Here is a 20,646-nt window from a genome sequence, read left to right on the forward strand (position 1 = left end):
TTACAAAAAGTCACGAGCAGACATGCATTTCTCCTTCAGCCGGAGGGCTTAATAGATGCTTGAACATTAAGGCAGTGATGATTCCAAAACACAACAGAAAATCTAAGTTAAGGCTTTATGTCTGTTCTGAACTCACATTTACAGGCAATTGTGACCCAAACCACTGTTTAGCTAGTGGGGTACACTCATCTGCCAGGTGTGTTAGCCCATTTCCGAGGCCTTCCATCAGGTGGGTGGGACACAACAGCAGCAACACCACCCATTTACTTAAGGAATCATCGGTCCCCTTAGGTTTTAAGGGTTCAGCTTTTGGCAGCACAAGCATATGCTACAGAAAGAACAGGGCTTCCCAGGGAGGACTGGATGGTTCCCCAGGCTGTGTGTACTCAGATTTGCCTAAGAATCCATGATCTACTTAGCACAGAGAGCCCGCAAGGCATGTTTGACCACGCTAACTCCTCAAAATGCTCTTGATTATTGAAGCAAATGGTCTACCTTTCCCCTTTAAAGAATGTCTCACAACAGAATCTAGACTAGCATACTTTCGATGGCTCCATTCTACAATTGCTAGTCTCAAGGTATACATAATATACTTGCCAGACCAAAGTGCTTCTTTCAAGGAAAAGGGTAGGGTGGGTGGAAGGAAAGACTTTGTAGGCCACGTTCCTCCTATCAAGATTAGAAGTGCAAAGTACTGAAAGGGGGCTCGACAGGGATGCTTTTGCCTTACCCTACTTCCTTTTTAATTTTTAGAGAGCCTGTAAGTACATAACAGGAAGCGGTAGGGTAGCCCCCAGGGTCTACTGTCGAATGGGAAGGACGTTTGTGGATGCGATGATATAAAGTATGTATTTGCACACAACACTCCCCAACCCCAAAATATTTAGAAGAAAGGTTTGCTTTTGCTTGCTATGAGGTCACTGGTAGCTGATAGCTACTCCAGGTAGTATTAGGACGGGGACAAGTCACAGGAGAGACCAAAGCATGATTAATGACTGGAAGATTGGGATCTTTTCAACTTCATCCCTAACTCCCAATCCAGTGGGGAGGGTGGTACCCAAGGTTAAGTTGATCACTAATGGCAATGATTTAAGCAGCTCTACCCATACAACAAAGCAGCCACTAACCCCAGAAGCCTGGGTTTGAAGGGTTTCTGCAAGGATAATAGGCGGATTCTTGGTGGGTATTATGCCTACAAAAAGTGTAGAAACCCTCTGCCCCTTTCGTACCCACTCTACCCTTTGCAATAACTGTATCCCTGAGTTCTGTAAGCCTCTCTAGTAAATTAACTGAGATCAAAGAGTGGAGAGTCACAGGAACCCAGATTTACAGATAGGTAGAAGCTCTGGGGTCCTGAGCCCCAGACAGAGTGACTGTCCTCCGGCCACTGTGTGCCCACAGCTGGCTGCCGGCTGACATGGGCAACCAACCCCATAAATTTGGTCACAGGGATCTTCTTGACCAACAATAGTGAGAGGAAAACTTTCCCACGATGCAGGATGAGGCTGAGATGAATGAAACAGCAGGATTCCACAGAGCTGACTCCACGGTCTGGAGACTTTACTCTTACTAGAAGGACTGCTAGTTACACTAAGTGCTTGCTACTCTCGTGCTGGCCGGTAACTTCAGAGAGAGAAATGAACAGCAAACAAAGCTGGCAGTAGTCACTGCTTGGGAGAGAAGGGACAGCAGTGACGCTGTAGAAACTGTCATAAGAGCTAAAGACAGCTGTGGCTTCCTTTAGTGTTTCCAAGTCAGAACGGACGTGACAAGGCAAAGGGCGCAGCATCAGAGCCAGGGCCACACAGCGTTGTCTGACGTTGGAGGTACTGTTTAAGCGTGCTATACTCGGTTAAAGCGGTTGCAAAGCTTGCGCCCTACTATCTGGTAAGCTTGGCTTCAGCTAAATGGTTGTAAGTCTTACAGTGTGAAATGCTTTTTTTTTTTTTTTTTAAGATGGAAAAAATAGCTACACAGGAGCAAACGTAGGCAACACTGAAACTTTTCAGATCAACACCTTACACTTTATAATACACTCACATTTGTACACCAATCTTGTGTTCACGAGTACAAAGGCCAAGAACTGCGGAGAATCTCAACAGCTGCTGCCCCACCAACTCCATCCCCAGTTGGTACAGCTGTCCTTTTGCCATGTCCTAAACCACAAGGGGAGGGGAGCCTGGCCACCCCTTCAGAAGCTGGAGACAGCGTGGGCGTGCAGCTCCGAGCACGTCTGGGTCTCCACAGAGCTGAACTGGGACTCCATTGTGTTCCAGGCCAAGTCGGCTAGAAGGAAGTCACCCATTGCTGTCTGAGTTTCGTTGCTGGTGAAGAACAAGTTCCCCAGGGGCTCAAAGCCAGAACTCAGGGTCTGTGTTTCTGTGCTGTTCAGCTGGACCTTGCTCTCCAGCGCGGGTGTGTGTTGAGCCGGGGAGGCGCCTTCAGTCTGGGTCTCTGTGTCAGATGAGTCAGTGCTCATAGAGAAGCTGGAGTGTTTCAGGATGCTGCCCAGGGGCAGGTGAGGACTACTGTCCAAGAAGAAGTTTAAGTCTGTCTGTGTCTGTGTGTCAAACATCTCCAGGCCCAGAAAGCTTGAACTTGCCCTGAAGCCATAGGGCTGTGCGGAGGGGTCTGTGAGGAAGAGGTCAGTCTGAGTTTCGATGTCCAGGGACTCCAGGGCGGGCTCAGTGCTCACGCTGGTGAGCTCACTCTCTTCAGTCTGAGTCTGGATATTTGAGGCTGAGAGGAACTCCTCAAGATCGAAATCAATCCCAGAATTCTGGGCTGAGCCTGCTGGGAGCTGGGTGTCAGGCCCGGGGTTCGTGTCGGACAGAAGACTCCGGTTATCCAGTGCTTGGCCAGGCAGGTTGCTTGACAGGATGTTTTCTAAGTCACTCAGTAGATCTATGGTTTGGGTCTGATTATCAGTCATGTTCTGTGAGGGAAGCATGCTATTCTGGGCACTGAAGTGTAACAAAGGCGCAGACTTTTCAATGACTTGGCTTAATATCTTAGAGTCATTCTGAGGTAACAGACCATGAGTGACCGTCTCTGAAACTAAACTGCTACTCATGATGCTGTCCGCGGGGACACTGTATGATGAATGAACACTTTCAAAGATGTCCCCACACAGGCCAGTGTGGTCCACCTGCACAGGGTCATGGGTGGGGTCTCGCATCCTGCTGGTTTGGGTTTCCCTGGAGATCCCACCTGGCTGGAAACAGGCATCAATAAGTGCATCTGTCTGAGCAGCTATGGATGAAGTGACCTTTGAGCTGGGCACCAGCGTCTGGGTGTGGACACTAACGGGAAGGGACACTTGAGAATCAAACGACAGGTCCGTTTGAGAACACGATGACACAGAGGAATCTGGGCTGAGCCACTGAGCAGAAGGTATCAAGTCCGGTGAGGCATAGGACAGATCTGTCTGCACGTTGATTGAGGAGAGGCTGCTCTTCTGACACGCACTCCCGAGTTCTTGTAAAGGACTACAAGGGCTTTTCCCCAAGTTCACCTGAACACCTGTACTGATCGGCCCGACAATGGGACTGATAACTTTCGAGAGGGGTAGGCTCTCCTTCAGAGAGCAGGCCTCTGGATCCAGGCTGAGGATCAGGGTTCCTACCGGCAGGGGGACTAAGTGCACAGCTCCGGCCGCAGAACCACGGTCCATACCTAACACCACAGGCTGGGCCGAGGGGTCAGCTGTAGGCACAAAAACAGGCACAGGGGAAAACTGCATGACCGGAAGTTTAACCAGAGCCACCTTGGGCTTTGGTAAAAGCAACTTCTGGGGGCACCTGGAAGGTGCTGTGATGCTCTGCTTTTTGGCGTGAGTGCTGCAAGAGTCGTCAAGCGACGCCACTAGCTTCACTTCTGCCGCTTCCAGTTCATGAACGTCTTGGGGAGGGACTGGCTGGTCGCTCGGTGGCTCAGTGTTTTTACTGGACAACTTCTGGTTTTGCAGGTAGCTTTCCAGTTTCCTTTTTTTACTAGGTGGGTCTCTGGAAACAGCGACAAAGCAAAAATAAAACCAATTTTAAAATGAAACAAAAAGGATTTAAAAAAATTTATGTGCACGCGTGTCTGTTAGTATGTGCACATGGCCACAGAGGTTGGAAATGGACGTAGGAATCCCTTGGAACTGGTTGTGAGCTGCCTGGCGTGTGTCCTGGGAACCAGAATCAGGTATTCTGTGAGAGTGGAAAAACCTTTCCTAACCCCTGAGCCATCTCTTCGGCTCCTAAAATGTAGCTTTTGGGCTGGAGAGATGGCTCAGGGGTTAAGAGCACTGACTGCTCTTCCAGAGGTCCTGGGTTCAATTCCCAGCAACCACATGGTGGCTCACAGCCATCTATCATGAGACTTGGTGCCCTCTCTGGCATGCAGGCAGACATGCAGGCAGAACACTGTATATATAAAAAACAAATCTTTTCTTTTAAAAATGTAGTTTTCATTGACTACATCGCTCTATCTTCATTTCTCATTAACCACACAGGAAAGGTGGGATCTGGACAGTGACGACACATCCCTTCTGGCATCTCTGAGAGTTCGGCTTGCACTCAGAAACATTCCCACTCCCTTTTTCCAGGGACTTATATCTATGACTGGCCTTAACTTTTGGGACCTCTACTGCTTCTGCCTCCTAAAGGATTACAGGCTTATGTTACATGAACTCCATCCTCAAATTGGAGTTTTCAAAATTCTTCTACATTTTTATTACATTTATTTATTGTGTGTGAACACATGTCCCACGGCACATGTATTGTATGGAGGTCAGAACAACTCTCAGGAATCAGTTTTCTCCTTCTACCACGTGGGTCCTAAAGATCAAAACTTAGGCTATCAGGCTTAAAAGCAAGAGCCTTTACCCACTGAGCCATTCTGCTGGCCCCCTGGACCTTAAAAATCAGATCAAGAAACTTGTAAGTAAAAAAAAAGAAAAAAAAAAAAAAAAAAAAAAAAAAAAATAAAAGCCGGGCAGTGGTGGCGCACGCCTTTAATCCCAGCACTCGGGAGGCAGAGGCAGGCGGATCTCTGTGAGTTCGAGACCAGCCTGGTCTACAAGAGCTAGTTCCAGGACAGGCTCCAAAACCACAGAGAAACCCTGTCTCGAAAAACCAAAAAAAAAAAAAAAAAAAAAAAAAAATAAAAAGAAACTTGTAAGTACCATACCTGCAGCAGAAGCCACTGCACCAAACATAAATTTGATCTTTAAAAATGAAGTTTAACGTGGGGCCTGGAATTATCATCCTCGCTACACATAGGCTGAGGTAGAACATTTACGACCAGCCTTAGCTACAGAGTGAGTTCAGGGTCAGTGCCAAAAAAGAAGCAAAATAGCCGGGCGATGGTGGCGCACGCCTTTAATCCCAGCACTCAGGAGGCAGAGACAGGCGGATCTCTGTGAGTTCGAGACCAACCTGGTCTACAAAGGGAGTTCCAGGACAGGCTCCAAAGCCACAGAGAAACCCGGTCTCGAAAAACCAAAAAAAAAAAAAAAAAGCAAAATGAGGAAGGAATGTGACTCAGGGCTGAGCAGATGCCCATGATTCATGAGGCCTCGAATTCAACCGTCAGCACCATAGGATGAAAGTAAACAGACAAATGGAACCCTGTGTTACGATGCAGCTTTCAGTGCCCAGCAATCCATTTCTCTAGAGAAGGTGCTGAAGGCTGAGATTCTCAAATGGGAAGAGGAAGGAAGCCTCAGGAACTATGTGCTTGAGAGCTGGCTCAGTAGGTAAGGACACTTGCTGTTTGTCCAGAGGACCTGAATTTGTTTCCAGCACTTGCATTGGGCAGGTCACAACCACTTGTAACTCCAACTCCAGGGCGTCCAATGCCCTCTTTTAACCTCTTTAGGAACCTACATACATGTGTCATTCACACATAGTGATATGTATACATGCACGTAAGTGAAAATAAAAAATTCTTAGGAGAAAACATACAAAGCAAGTGGGTCGGCATCTCAGGCTCAGCTGGGCAGTGGTGCACACATCTGCAAGCTCAGCCTCGGGGAGGCTGCAGCAGGGGGACCACAGGCCCAGGCTCAAACACAAAGTAAAAGATCCTGGCCCAGGAGTGCTCTTCTGTTATTGCTGCTGCTATTCCAAAAGAATTCTTTTCGGGGGCTGGAGAAATGGTTCTGTGGTTAAGAGTACTGACTACTCTTCCAGAGGACCCAGGGTTCAATTCCCAGCACCCACATGGCAGCTCACACCTGTCTGTAACGCCAAGATCTGACACACTCTCACACAGACATGCATGCGGGCAAAACACCAGTGAAAATAAAATTAAAATAAAAGAATTGAAAAAAAAAAAACCCTTTTCAAAGTCACAGGTTCTGTGCCCTGTTACTTTCTTTCCCTACGTGGCTGGCTCCCCAGGAAGCCCCCTTTCCAGCCCCTCACGGCTACTCAGCACCATCTCTTTGTGCTTTACCTGTGTTCTGCAGGGATCTCGTGGCCAGTTCGGTAGATGTGAGATTGCAGTGCGGTTCTGCTGGCGTAGGGGCAGCCACACGTACACTGGAAGGTCTTGCCGCAATCTTCCTCGTGTCGTTTCAGGTCCCACTCGGTGCCGTAGGAATTACTGCATTTACTGCATTTGTGCTTCTTTTCTGCGTGCATTTTCATAAAGTGCTGCAAAAAACACAGTTGGGATTAAGATGAGAGACAGCATCACATAAGATCCACCCACACCCCCAGCTTCCCAGTGATCACCAGGTATAGCATTTGCAAGCAGACAAGCTTCAGTTTAACATATGCTTCCCCTTCTGCAGAGTGGGCAGGCTGCCTTGGAACCAACCCGTGTATTCAGATTCTCAACTACACATTAAGTGCTGTGAGCCAAGAATATACAGTGTGCTGGCTAGGTTTATATCAACTTAACACAAGCTAGAGTTATCTGAGAGGACAGAGCCTCAATTGAGAAAATGCCTCTATAAGCTCTGGTTTTAGGGCATTTTCTTAGTGACTGATATAGGAAAGCCCAGCTCATGGTGGGTGGTGTCATCCCTGGACTGGTGGTTCTGGGTCTTATAGAACCCAGGACCAGACTGAGTAGATCATGTTGAGCAAGAGCAGTAAGCAGCTCCCTTCCATGGTCTCTGCATCAGCTCCTGTCTCCAGGTTCCTGCCCTGTGTGAGTTTCTGTTCTGGCTTCCTTCAATGATGGGCTATGATATGGAAGTGTAAGTCAAATAAAGCAGCTCCTCCCCGACTTGTGTTTTGGGTCACAGTGTTCCATCACAGCAATAGAAACCCTTACCAAGACATACAGTCTCTGCAATGTCCTTCTCAAGGCTCTCCAGAAGAACTTCAGCAATCATTTCACTTTTGTTTATCGAATTTTATCTTTATGTGTGTCTATGTGTGCATGTGAACATGAGTACAGTGTCTGTGGGGCCAGATGGCTTTGAGCCACTGTTGACATGTGTGCTGGGAATAGAATGCAGGTTCTCTCCGAGAGTCGTATGTGCTTATAGCCACTGGATCCTCTCTCCAGCCCTAAGGATAAGTCTCTTCAGTCTCCAACCTCTCTTTCCCCAGCAGCGGGTTCCCTCCCTCCTCACAAGACAGTCTGGTTATGCCTGCTCAGCAGGTAGAGCACAGCCAAGTCTATGCCTATACACCATGTGCTGGTCTGAATGAGAACCGGCTCCCCAGGTGGTGCTGTATGGGGAGGTTTAAGAGGTGAACTCCTGCTGGAGGAAGTATGGCACTGGGGACAGGCTTTGTGGTTTCAAAGCCACCTGCCTCCCTAGTCTGCTCCCTCAGCATCCTGCCTGCAGTGGAAGATGCGAACACTTGGCCTTTGCTCTGGCCACCATGCCTGCCTGCTGCCCCACTTCCCTGCCATGATGGACTCCCATCCCTCTGGAACTGTAAGCCAAATAGACACTTCTTCCTATAAGGTACCTTAGTCATGCCATTTTTATTTATTTATTTAAAAAAAAAGATTGTATGTGTATGGGTACTTTACATACATGTATGTTTATGTACCACATGTATGCAGTTTCTCCAGAGCCAGAAGAGAGTGCTGGATTTTCTGGAACTGCAGCTACAGACATTTGTAAATTGCCAGGTGGTTGCTGGAAACTGAACCATCCTGAAAAAGGCATAGTGACATACCTGTTTAACCAGAGAGAACTGGGAGAATGGTCGGTCAGGGCCTCGAGGACATCCTTTGATTGGACAGCAGTAGAATTTTGGGACAGTTTTCAAATCTTTTCTTATCGTTGGATTTACTATGCCATCCTATAAAAGTAAAATCCAGCAATTATCACTTGTTAATCCATCCATCCATCCATCCATCCATCCATCCATCCATCCATCCATCCATCCATCCATCCATCCATCCATCCATCCAGGACAGGGTCTCTCTCTATAGTCTTGTCTAGCCTGGCACTCATTATGTAGACCAGGCTGGCCTCAAAATCAGACATCTGTTGTGCGATATTCTGATCACACTATGACAATAAAGCTTGTTTTGAATCAGAGGGTGGAGCTAGCCACTAGCTGACCAAAATTAACCATAGAGATTTCAGAAGACTGAGGACAGACAGACAGAAAGTAAGGCAGGGCTTAGAGTGGATCTCAGTCCTTTTGGATGGAGGATCGGAAGAGCTAGGATGTCACTGGTGGTTTCTCCATCACTTTTCTGATCATTCAGGTTCTTACCCTGATATCTGACTCCTGAATTTTTATTGATAAAAAATAATTAAATAAATGCATCTGAGATCTGCCTGTCTCTGCCTCTGGAGTGCTGGAATTAAGGGGTGCCCCATCACACCTTGCTTAGCAATTGTCTTACAAAACCCATCGCCACAGGTTAGTAGAGATAAGGAAATAGGCATCCGTCTACCCTCCCAGCCAGTTTGTCTGCAAGTAGAGTCGCCCTCCCAGGCTCCCAGGCTTCTTCTTACTCCCGTTTCTCATCCTCACCACATTCTTAGTGCGAGCCCCTGGGAAAACCTCCTGTGAAAAGGACCTCAGCCTCACTGGGAGCACTGTGGCTTTCCGCTTTCCAGTGTGTGTGTCTGAGTCCTCACACACGGAGGTGCTCATACGTGCTGTGCAAGTATAAGGTCAGAGGTCAACAGCAGGCATCTTCCTAGCTCATTCTCCATTTTGTTTTTACTTTTAAAATTATGTTTATTTACTTAGTATGTGCATGTATGTGCCACAGCACACATGTAGAGGTCAGAGACAACTTGTAAGAGTCTATTGTTGTTATGTGGGTCCAGGGATTATCCTTAGGTCATTAAGCTTGACAGCCAGCACCTCGACCTGGTGGGCTGTCTCACTGGCCCTCCATTGACCTGGTGGGCTGTCTCACTGGCCCTCCATTCTATTTTTTTGAGATATGATCCCTCACTATGATGGCTATTCTTAGTTTTTTTATTGACTGAACTACAATCCAGAAATGGAGGGCACACCCGTGAGAGATCTTTTGCTTGGTTTGAAGTGTGTGAATCCACTTCTAGTTCATAATTTTGAGGTGGGATGACCTTTAATATGGGCCAAATTAATATGGGCCAAATCTTCTGCTGAAGTCTATATAGGGTCACAGAAGAAGGAAGCATTGAGCCTACTTCTTTGGGACTCTAACGTATACGGAAGACCAGCTGAGACATCCAGCCCCGTGGACTCAACTACTGAATTCCTGACTTTCTGTTCACAGCCACCTATTGTTGGGTTAGCAGGACTGCAGCCTGTTAAGTCATTCCAATAACCCCCTATCTATCCATCTACCCATCTACCTACCCATCCATCCATCCATCCATCCACCCACCCACCCACCTACCATCCTCACAGATCCTGGAGCTCATCAACCCACTAGGTCCCAGGGATCGTCCTGTCCCCCTTCCCAGCGTTAATACAGGCCTGGCCTCCAAACTTGGGTCCCTATGCTTGCATCACATGCACTTAATAAACTGAGTCACCTCTTAGCCTACATGAAGAGCCCTACCCCCACCCCATTTTATTTCATGAACATGGGAGTTTTGTGTGCCAGGACCCACCGAGGCCAGAAGGCACCAGATCCTCCGGGACTGGAGTTACAGATGGTTATAAGCTGCCATTGTGGGTGCTGGGAATTGAACTCAGGTCCTTTGGAAAGGTAGCCAGTACTCTTAACCAATGAGCTACCTCCCCACTTCTGGTAAGTTTCTGCTAATCACAATCCACTTTTTCCTAACCCAATATTCTACCATCTCCAGCTCCTCCTCCCGAACTTTCCTTTGTAAGTCCTCACTAAGTAGTCCAGGCTGGCCTTGCACTTGCCCATCTACCTCAGGCTCGGAAGTAGCCTGGAATGTCTGCATCACCATGCCTAGCTTTTGAAAAGTTTTATTTATTTTTTCATTCTGGGCCAGTGAGATGGCTCCAATGGATAAAGATGTTACATGAGTCCAGTGACCTGAAACCAATGAGAGGAGCGTACCATATCCTGAAAGTTGTCCTGACATCCACACATGAGTCAGCCCTCACTAATCATAGTAACAATAACACATAAATAGAAATAAAGTATATTTTAAGAGACATGGTTTTTAATATGTTGCTCAGGAAGGTTCCGAGGCTCAAGCAAGCCTCCTCCTTCAGTCTCTGGAGCAGACAGGCCTATATTTATACCACCATGTCAGGCTCTAAGTGATGTCAACCAGGAGTTTAAAAAAATGGGGGCTGGAGAGATGGCTCAGAGGTTAAGAGCACACTGGCTGCTCTTCCAGAGGTCCTGAGTTCAATTCCCAGCAACCACATGGTGGCTCACAACCATCTGTAATGAGATCTGGCGCCCTCTTCTGGTGTGCGGGCATACATCGAGGCAGAATGTTGTATACATAATAAATAATCTTTTTTTTTAAAAAAAATGTAAATGCATGTATATGTCCTATGTGTGGAAGCTGGAGAAAACCTTAGGTAACAGCCTCAGGAATGGTGACCAGTCCTTTTGAGAAAGAGTCTTTCACTGGCCTGGGACTTGCTAGCCCTGGGATTACAAGCACATTCAGGCGTTTTTACATGGGTTCTATGGGGGGATCAAATTCAAGTCATTTGTGTGGCTTTTCACTCTTGGCCTGAGATTCTTGGTGGCTTCAGACATAATTCATGTCTGATCACTCTCAGCTGACTCTAAGGAAGTGGGTGGGTGGTGCCCTGCCTGTCTACGGGCCATTAGAGAAAGAAGTGGGTGGCAGTTCAGGTGCCAGCTGCTGCGGAACACCTAGAAATCCCATTCCTCTGGCATCCTGCTAAGAGGTACATGGCCCTGGGACACACCCTCCTCTCTATCTGTTGTGCACTCAGGGTGTGAGAGTTACTAACGGCCCGGCCTAAGTCTTCCCACGTTCTTTTTTTTAACTTTATTCTTTGTGTCTTTCACGTTGTGCATCTTGAGCCCATTCATTTCCCATCCCTTCATGTCCACCCTCTGCCCTTGCAACCTCCCCAGGATAAATTTTCAGAGAAAAAGAAAGAAGGAAAATCTCATCATAGAAGCTGTAGTGTGATACAGTGAACCCTTCTATCCATATATCTTTATGTGCAAATGTTCACTGCAAAGTCACTGGTCTGGTGTGAGGCCTCTGATTTCTATTATACTTTCAATCTTGGACCCTCACTGGGACTCCTCTTGGATATCCTGTTGTTGTTGGGTGACGTGGAAGTCCTGCAGCTTTGGGTCTGCAGGACCGGTTCCTTCATTTGCTCCAGCAGATCACATGTTCCCCTGGTTCTTAAAGTGGAACATGTGGCCTTCCTGCCTGCCCATTCATTAAAAGGGAAGTAAGCCCGGTTTTGCCCAAACTCCATCCCTTGCCTTTGTTCATTTCAGATGCAGTCATTTCTCCAAGCTTTTAGTGCTGGCCTACTCCATCAGGACTATGCCATGGCACTGTCTAAAGCAGTGATTCTCAATCTTCTAATGCTGTGACCCTTTAATACAGTTCAAGTGGCGGTGATCCCCAGCCATAAGATTATTTCCTTGCTACTTCATAGCTGTTATGGATTGTGATTTGATACGCAGGGTTGAGACTCACAGGTTGAGAACCACTGGACTAAACTCATAATCATTGGACATTTACACGTCTCCACTGAAGTCTCCTTTCTCTTCAGTTTCCAGTGAAAGTACTCATCTATCACTGTTTAACCAAAGCAGGTAATTCCAGCTCCTCTGGACCCCTCTAAGTGGTCACTACAATCGTCCTTTTCTGTTCCTTCTTCATGCACAGCTCAGTCGCCCACCACTCTTTAAGGATCCACGGCTTTTACTTTACTCAGCTTGCTCCCTTAAATCCTCTTTTAAAGAACATCATGTATGTATGTGTGTGTCATGTCTGTATATGTGTATAGTGCCTACTGAGGCCAGGGGAGGGCATCAGAGTCCCTGGAGTTGGAGTGACAGGTGGTTGTTAATGAACCGATGTATGTGGGCGCTAGGAACTGAACTCGGGTTCCCTGGACGATTGGAAAGCACGCTTAAACACTGAGCCATTTCTCTAGCTTCAGTCTTTAGCTTTCTGTTTTTGTTATTGTTTTGTGGGACTAATTGAGCTACCTCCCCAACCTTTTTCTTTTGTTTTTTGCCAAGATTTACCATCAATAAACTAGTGCTTTTGCTGACCACTGGTGCCTGCTACTAATGACAACTGACAATGTCCCGCACCAGCAGCCTCATTTCGTTTATCAGCTTTTAAAAAAATGAAATATAATTTTAAAAAATTATTTATTTTATATGTATTAGTGTTTTGCCTGCATGTATATCTGTGTGAGGATGTTGGATAATCTGAAACTACAGGTACAGACAGTTGTGAGCTGCCATGTGGATTCTGGAAATTGAGCCTGGATCCTCTGAAAGAACAGCCTTAACCACTTTTAACCACTGAGCCAAATCTCCAGCCCTATCAGTTTTTTTTTTTACATAATTTTTAATTGATTCTTTAGAAATTTCACATCATGCACCCTAATCCCACTCATTTCTCCAGTCCTTCTGCCCTCCAGCCTTGTAACCTCCCCCCCCAAAAGAAAATAAAAATTAAGATTAAAAACTACATCTTGCCAACCCCCCGGGCAGCAGTTTGCTCCTCTATGGGTTGTAGCTGCCTCTGTCCTTGTGTCACTTCGACTGTCTTCCCTGTCTCTCTGTGACGCTCTGGTTTGTCATAGCGGCATCGGGTGCTGCACTGTGTCACACGGTAGACTCTGCCCAAACAGCTTTCATCGCAACTGGTCTGGCTCAGGGCCTCTGGCTTCTGCTACACCATCAATACTGGACCCTCACTGAGACTCCTCTTGGATATCCTGTTGTTGCCCAGAATCATGGACATCCTGTGGCTATGGTTCATGGGACTGATGCCTTCACATGCTCTGTCAGCTCAGTCGGTCAACTCGGGGGCCCTGGATCTGGGCCTGGGTGGTAGCTGAGTTGGTCAGGCTGGGTCTCTGCTGTTCCCCAGCCCAATAGCTGATCTGGTCAGCCTGGGTTTCCACTGCCCCCCCTCACCCCCCGGCCCCATAAATCTGGTCAGCCTGGGTTACCACTGGCCCCCTCTCCCTATCCTCCTCCCCCACCATCCCAGCTCCACCTCCTACTCCATCTCTCCAGCACATATCTGCTCCTCATAGTGGCCCCACGGAGGGTGCTCGGGTGGCTTCTAGCCATGCCCCCCAGGACTTTTTTGCTTTTATTTTTATAAAAACTTTTGGGTGGAGCATGGGGGTGCACGCCTTTGATCCCAGCACTCAGGCACCTAGGTAGGTGGATCTTTGTGACTGATCTGCCTTCCTCAGCATGAGTTCCAGGACAGCCAGTGCTGTTACACAGAGAAATCCTGTCTTGAAAAACCAAAAAGGAAAAGAAAACATTTGAATTGACTCATACTTTCCCCACCTAGTATTATTAGAGAAAAGGGATATGAGTGTGTTCAACTGAAAGAGCCTCCTGACTCCTTAGCGCGCATGTCCACGATGGAGTTTCTTCCAGCCAGTCCATACTCAGAGTTGTCTTCATCATCAGGTCCTAAGCTGTTAAACTGCCAAAAAAGGGCATCTTGCATATTTGCCAGACATATATTTTTTGTACTAAAAATTTTATTGTGAAGTATTATGTGTGCATGCATGCATGCGTTTTTGCATACTACAAACATGGCCTGTGGAAGGCAGAAGAGAATATCAGGTCATCTGGAACTAATGTCCCATGTGGTTGTGGCATCCGTGTGGGAGCTGGGAACCGAACTTGGTCAACCACACCGTAAAAGCAGCAGTCACTCTGAACTGTTGAGCTATCTCTTTAATTACTATTTTAAAATTAAAAACATAAAATTCCTAGCCCTCAGATTAATTTTATATTTGTTTGTTTGTTTTCTGAGATAGGGTTTCTCTATGTAACCCTGGCTGTCCTAGAATTTACTCTGTAGACCATGTTGACCTCAAAGTCATGGACCATCAGCCTCTGCCTTCCGAGTGCTGGGATTAAAGGTGTGCACCACCACTGCCTGGCTCATATTAGTATTTTAAAAACTTACCTTCAATCATGGATTACCTTGTTCGGATCATTTTCAACAGCTTCCCAACACCACCCACGTGCAGACTTCACCAGCCAGAGACACTCGCAGTTCCCAGCCTTCCCTGTACTACCGTCACACCTAGTGGAACGCAGACTGAAATGTCCGTCAGAGTGCTTGGCACCAGAACCGACTCTGAGATTCAGATATCTGCATAGGCTTTCCTGGCTGAGTCCCCAGCTGGAAACCCTGAAATGATCCCAAACCTGAGGTTTTGAGCTTCATGTCGGTGCTCCAAGAGTTCTGGATTTGAAGCACTTCAGATGCTCAGCCTGTAATTTAAATTTCCCAGCCTCTTCATTTGTGTTACCTGGTGGCTTCGGGAGTAGTCTGCACCCAGTAATGTTCACTACCAGCTTGTCAATTCTACTGGTTGTTCACCTGGCCTGCCCAGGGAACAGCGGCACTTTATGTGGAGATGAGACCTCAAAACTCGTGCAAGTGGATGCTTAAACCCCTGTGCCACAGCAACCGCCCACCATTACACATTTCCCCACTGTCTGGGGGCCAACTCCTTCATCGTAGATCCCCACATGGCTTTGGGGTACCTATGTCTTCCTCCATTCTGAGACAGAGTTCAAAGGGAGTGGAGACACAATGGCACACTACAACAGGGTCACAGTGGGAAAGCAGTCACCTGCAGTCCTTTACACAGTCACAAACACTACGTCTTGTGTCCACAGTCAGCCATTACACTTTTACACCCCCCCCCATCGCTGCTGCCTCCCTTGGTTTACTTTGCTTTCAGAAGGTGCTCTACTTCCAACCAAACACATCTTTCTCAGATGGAAATGTGGGAATACTTTATTTAAGTAATACTCATACGAAATAAACTAATAAGTAATCAAATTTAAATAACATTTAAGTATTCTAAGAATTTACAAAAGATAAAGGCAGTCTTAAACAAGATGTTGGGGGGCAAGAGTGTAGCTCAATGAAAAGCACTCGCCAGCAGGAGTGAAGCCCAGGTTCCATCTTCAGCACCATAGAACAAACCCCCAAAAAACAGGATTGGAAAAAAATACACAAAAGAAAGACAGAGGAGCTGGAGAGGTGGCTCAGTGGTTAAGAGCACTTGCTGCTTTTGCAGAGTTCTGTTCTCAGCACCCATGTGGCAGCTGGCAGTTCACACACTCCACCTGTAACAACCACTGGGTCCCCATCCAGCTTCAAGGGATCCAGTGCCAGGTTCTGGCCTCTCTAAGCACCCACACTTTGGCCACACACACATATACACAAGTAAAAACAAAAATGCTTTATAGAGCAGAGAAAGGAGAGCAAGGAGGCTGAAGAGAGGCAAGGAGAAGACCATAAAGATGGCAGCAGAATGCCGAGCGCTTCTCCACCCTTACAGAAAGCACCCAAGGAGCCCAGTCTGCTTTTTTACCTATTCTAAACTGGAAGTCAGTAACTTCTGTATACTATTGTTTACAGAGCAACCTGTCAGCCTTTCTTTCCCCTCTAAAACAGTTTCACAGGAAATCACGGAAAGCACACCGCTGGATGGAACAGGATGCAGAACCCATTGAGCTAGGCTTTAAGGCATGAATGCTGACTGACAACAGACTCCATCAGTGCCCGCCTGCCCTCCATGCTGTCAAACGCATGTCCAGCAGTGGGGCAGAGCCTGCTTCCTCCCACTCTTCCTCTGGTCATTTCAGCTCTCACTCCAAAAGCTTATGGCTCCCCTTCTCCGCTGAGCCCACTGCTGGCGCAGCTGGCTGATGACGCAGTCAGATTTTCTTTCAGGGCGTGGAATATAGACAGGCATTTATTTTGATAACCCATGGAAAAGCAAAGGTGGCTCATAGCTCCTCAGTCTCACTTGCCTTCCTTCAGAAGCTTAGGTATTCGGCTGGGGGTGGATTAGAATAAAATAACCATATAACTAAATGGGGGAGGGAATAAAAGATTATCATGGCCAGGAAAACAGAACAACAAGAAAAGAAATTAGAATCACACAAGTAGCTGTAGCCCAGACAATGAAATTTTCCACTGAGTTGAAGTCAGTCAATATGGGGCTAGGAAACGGCCAAGAGTGGCTGAGACTGTGAACTGTTCTTGTGGGAGACCCAAATTCAGTTCCTAGCACCCATGCCAGCTAAGGTGGCTCACAACCACCTGTATCTCTAACTCCAGGGGAGTCAACGCCCTCTCTGGACTCCAAGGGCATCTATACTTGTGAACGTATGTCTACACACAGACACGCATAATTTTTTAAAAAATCTAATTAAAAAAAAGTCAATCAGGTAGTCTTCAGAGCAGCTTTGGAACAGGAAGGGGGTACACATACCTAACTGATCCGTCATGATCCCCAAAACACATAGATCCTTTTGGGGACAAAAAGACATTTGCTCCCAAGCCACACTCTTCCCTTCCCTAATACTCTGAGAGTCAAGAACTGAACTGAATGAAGAGCCTCTGGGTAGTGGCAGCCTGAAGGGACCACAGTTCCTGCCTGAGGCCTTTCCACATAGGTATGGCTTCCTCACACAGCTCCCTTCATTAGAAAAAAATGGACTCCTTTTCCACCAGACAACAGATGCCTAGGGGTTGTGGGCTCCGAGGTTACTAAGCCAAGGTTACAGGGAAGCGAGCTGCCTGACAGGGAAAGAGCAGCCACAGTTCTGAGGCAGTTTAAATACTGCCAAACAGGCCATCTTTCTGTTGCTCAACATCTGGGTTCTGGGAGGGAGCAGCCTATTTACTGCTATCTCCAGGTAAGAGAATCTGAAAAATGAATGACACTTCTGGAAAGATGACCTCACACAGGCTCTAGGTAAGAGAGGACCCCAGTACACCGACATACTCAAATCTGAGTAAAAATCTGACTCTTGACATCCATATTTGCTAGAGCAGGGCATGGTGGTACATGCTATAGTCCCAGCACTTGGGAAGTAGAGGCAGGAACATTATTCCCAGCAAGTTTAAGGTTACCCTGGTCTACACAATGAGTTCCGCCCAGCCAGGGCTATGTAGTAAGACCCTGCCTCAGAAGAGAACCGAATGAAACCCGATCTGTATTGGCTCAGATGTGTTCCTCCTGTCACGGTCCATCTGGCCTCTTGTGTATTCCTGAGCTTTGGGCTTCCAAGGCATTGCAAAGTTTTGAGGGGCACAGCGCTCCTAACAGCAGCTCCAGAGAAAAGAGCAAGAGACTTGCTAAGAAATGCTGGCTAGAGTCATAGCAGCCAAGACCCAGGAAGCCTTTGGTCAGACTGGCGGCTTTGGTTTGCAATCAGAAACATATAACGTGGGGCCGAGAATGTAGCCGAGGAGAGTGCTTGCCTACTAGCATTTTTCCTTCCTGGGTTTGATTCCCAGCATCCGATAAAGCTGGGGCTGAGAGTGCATGCCTGCAATCTCAGCATCTGAGAGGTGGAGGCAGGAGGATTAAAAGTTTATCGTTATCCTCAGCTACATAGTAAGTCTGAGGTTAGCTTGGCTACATGAGACATGAGACATGTCAGCAAGGGGACAATACTGAAGAAGGCAGGTTATGGTTTTGAATGCAAGTTACAACTGAGGGATTAGGTTGTAGAATTCTTACAAACACACTCACTTTTCACCTAAATTGTGGTGAGAAAAAGGGAGAGTTTCATTAACATTTAGGATGAAAGCGAAAACTGCAGGTCGAAGCCTACAGTGAGCTGTATTTAAGGAGGCCCATACTTTTGCACAGAACTTTCTCAGCATAGCCCTGCTGGCATTTCCTGACTGACCTTTCTGTGAGATCACTGTCCCTCTTGTGAGCAGCTGCTAAGTAAAGGCGGGCCATCCCTCAGGTACACACTTATTTGCCCGACTACAGACTAAAACTCAAGAGTTGCTGCTGGTTAGTTCCCATGGGAAGGGCCCAAGGTGGATTTACCGGAAGGTCAGACAGAGCCTGCAAGCTCTGAGCCGACCCTCAGATCCGACCAGAGTAACTTGCACAAGGCTGCTTTCAGTTGACTGGTGTCTTCCAGATACTGCATTGCTGGCATACAGAGATCTCATGGTGGAAGGAAGCTTCCTTTTCTAAAAGCGGCGATGCTGTGACTTTAACAGATCTGCTGTGGGGTCCAACATCTGATTTTTACCAAGCTTCCAGAATATACCACAGGTTTGAAAGTCACTGTCTCCTTTTACATAACACGGGGAGGTCTTGCTCAAACTGTCGTGCTGTCTACCGGTGGACCTCCTCCTAACGATCCAGAGAAGCCACCCTCCCCTCTCATTCCGGCGCAGAGATGATCTTAGCAACCTTGTGAAACTTGTAGCTCAAGTGCCGAGAGCCCAGCCCACAGCTGTGTTTGAATGACCACCCGGGTAGGACCCACCGGCGACTTCGCGGAAGGGGCGGAAAGCGCTGGGGTTGCACCTAGGTGCCTTAGTGGCATCACCTGTCGCGCATCCGAGAACCCGGGTAACAGGCAGCTCGCTGTGGTGTTGTGGGCACGCCACCGAGAAGCGGCTGGCCCGGTGCGTGTGCGTGCCCCGCGCTCCCTTCGTGCGTGGTCGGGCGCAGGTGGCCGTGTATCCCGCCAACCCCGCAGACCCCGCGCCCCCCACCACGGCCAGCTCACCTGCAGTCGGTGGCTCTTGACTAGGTGCATGTTGAGCGCCGGACTGTTAGGCAGAATCTTGCCGCAGCCATGCACAGTGCACAGAATATTGGTGCGTACAGCCCGCGACAGCTCGCTCACAGACGGCTGGATCAGTTCCCGGGCCGGTGGCACCGGGACCGCGGCCCGAGCCCTGGCCGGTCGCTGTCGGCTGCCCTGAAGCCGCGACTCCGACGGCCCCCAGGGGCCCGAGGCGGCGGCGGCGGCGGCTCCCCGCAAGCTCGCCGGCATGGCCGGGACGCCCGGGGCCGGAGCCGCGGACGCAGCCGCCGCCGCCTCCGTGGCCGCCATGACTCCCGCACGGCCGCCAGGCCCCTCTCTCAGGGCCCGCCCCCGCCGCAGCCACTTCCGGCAGGGGGCGGGGCCGCCGGGCTCATTAGCATCCGGCCGGGCTACCGCTGCAGCGCCCCCAGCCGGCCGCGTCGAGAGCGGATCAGAGGCTAGTCCATTAGGGGAGCTAACAGTTGGGAGAACAGGTGAACTGGATGGGTTCCATGGACCCACGCATTTTTCTTCCCGAGCTCAGGCAATAGCTGGATAGAAGAAAAAGGGATGCTTTTATTTTTTAGTTGTTGCTTTATTATTATTATGAATTAGTTTCATATCGCCTTGGGTTTGATCTGTAGCACTTAAAAAGGAGGTGGGGGGCAAAGCGCCAATTTATTTTACTTTCGAGACAGAGTCTCATGTAGCCCAGGCTGGCCTCAATCTCCCCAGAGAGTCAAGAAGTCCTCGAATTCCTGATTCTCTTACCTCCACCTTCCCTAGTCTGGAATTATACTAGGCCTTGTTTGTGGTGTTGAAGATTGAACTGAGGGCCTTGGACATGATAGGCAAGTTACAGCTGAGCTACATCCCCAGCCCACGAAGACTGATTATCTTCTATCTCCGAGGAGGGCAGAGAAGTCTGAAATGGATCTATTCAACTGAAGTCAAGGTGTCCGCAGGGCTGGTTCTTACTTGAGGCTCCACGGACCTTGCTTTTTCCAGCTTTCTTTGCCAATGGCCCCCTTCCTCTACACCAGCATCAGTAATGGGGAGTTTAATCTGTCACATTCCATAACTGGTGTCTTCACTGAACACATTTCCTATCACACTGGGCCTGTCCAGGTATCACAGAGCCTGGCGCTCAACTGCAGAATCCCTTTGCCCTGGGATCACACTCAGATGTGTGACATGTTTGAGAATTATTCAGTATGACGTTAGGCTATGAAGGCTGACTGCTGGATGGATATTCATGTCAGCGAAATAAGGTTAGTAATGCTGCTGGAGACGGTGGCTCACCTGCCACCACAGAACTCGGGAAGCAGAGGCAGAATTGCCGCAGGCTCAAGGCAGCTAGGTTGCAAGGTAAAACTGTCCTGAACATTTCTCGCTCTCACAAAGGTCAGAATGCTGCCCGTTTATAAGAATGTGGATAAGAGCTGATACACATGGGGCAACTACCACTGTGCTTGCCACATGCCAAGTGTT

At 48.1% G+C, this 20,646-nt stretch overlaps 1 protein-coding gene across 1 annotated transcript; it reads right to left on the reverse strand.

Moving 5' to 3' along the window:
- Positions 1-383: 383 nt before the first annotated feature.
- On the reverse strand, positions 384-19,491 carry Atmin (ATM interactor). Its single transcript, XM_057753883.1, has 4 exons — positions 19,135-19,491; positions 8,136-8,261; positions 6,445-6,644; positions 384-4,004 (listed from the first exon to the last, which is right to left on the reverse strand). The coding sequence occupies exons 1-4, from the start codon at positions 19,462-19,464 to the stop codon at positions 2,192-2,194; spliced, it is 2,469 nt and encodes an 822-aa protein (XP_057609866.1). The 5' UTR covers positions 19,465-19,491; the 3' UTR covers positions 384-2,191.
- Between the last annotated feature and the right edge of the window lie 1,155 nt (positions 19,492-20,646).

The sequence above is a fragment of the Chionomys nivalis genome, chromosome 21 (assembly GCF_950005125.1).
Source record: "Chionomys nivalis chromosome 21, mChiNiv1.1, whole genome shotgun sequence".
NCBI lineage: Eukaryota > Metazoa > Chordata > Mammalia > Rodentia > Cricetidae > Chionomys > Chionomys nivalis.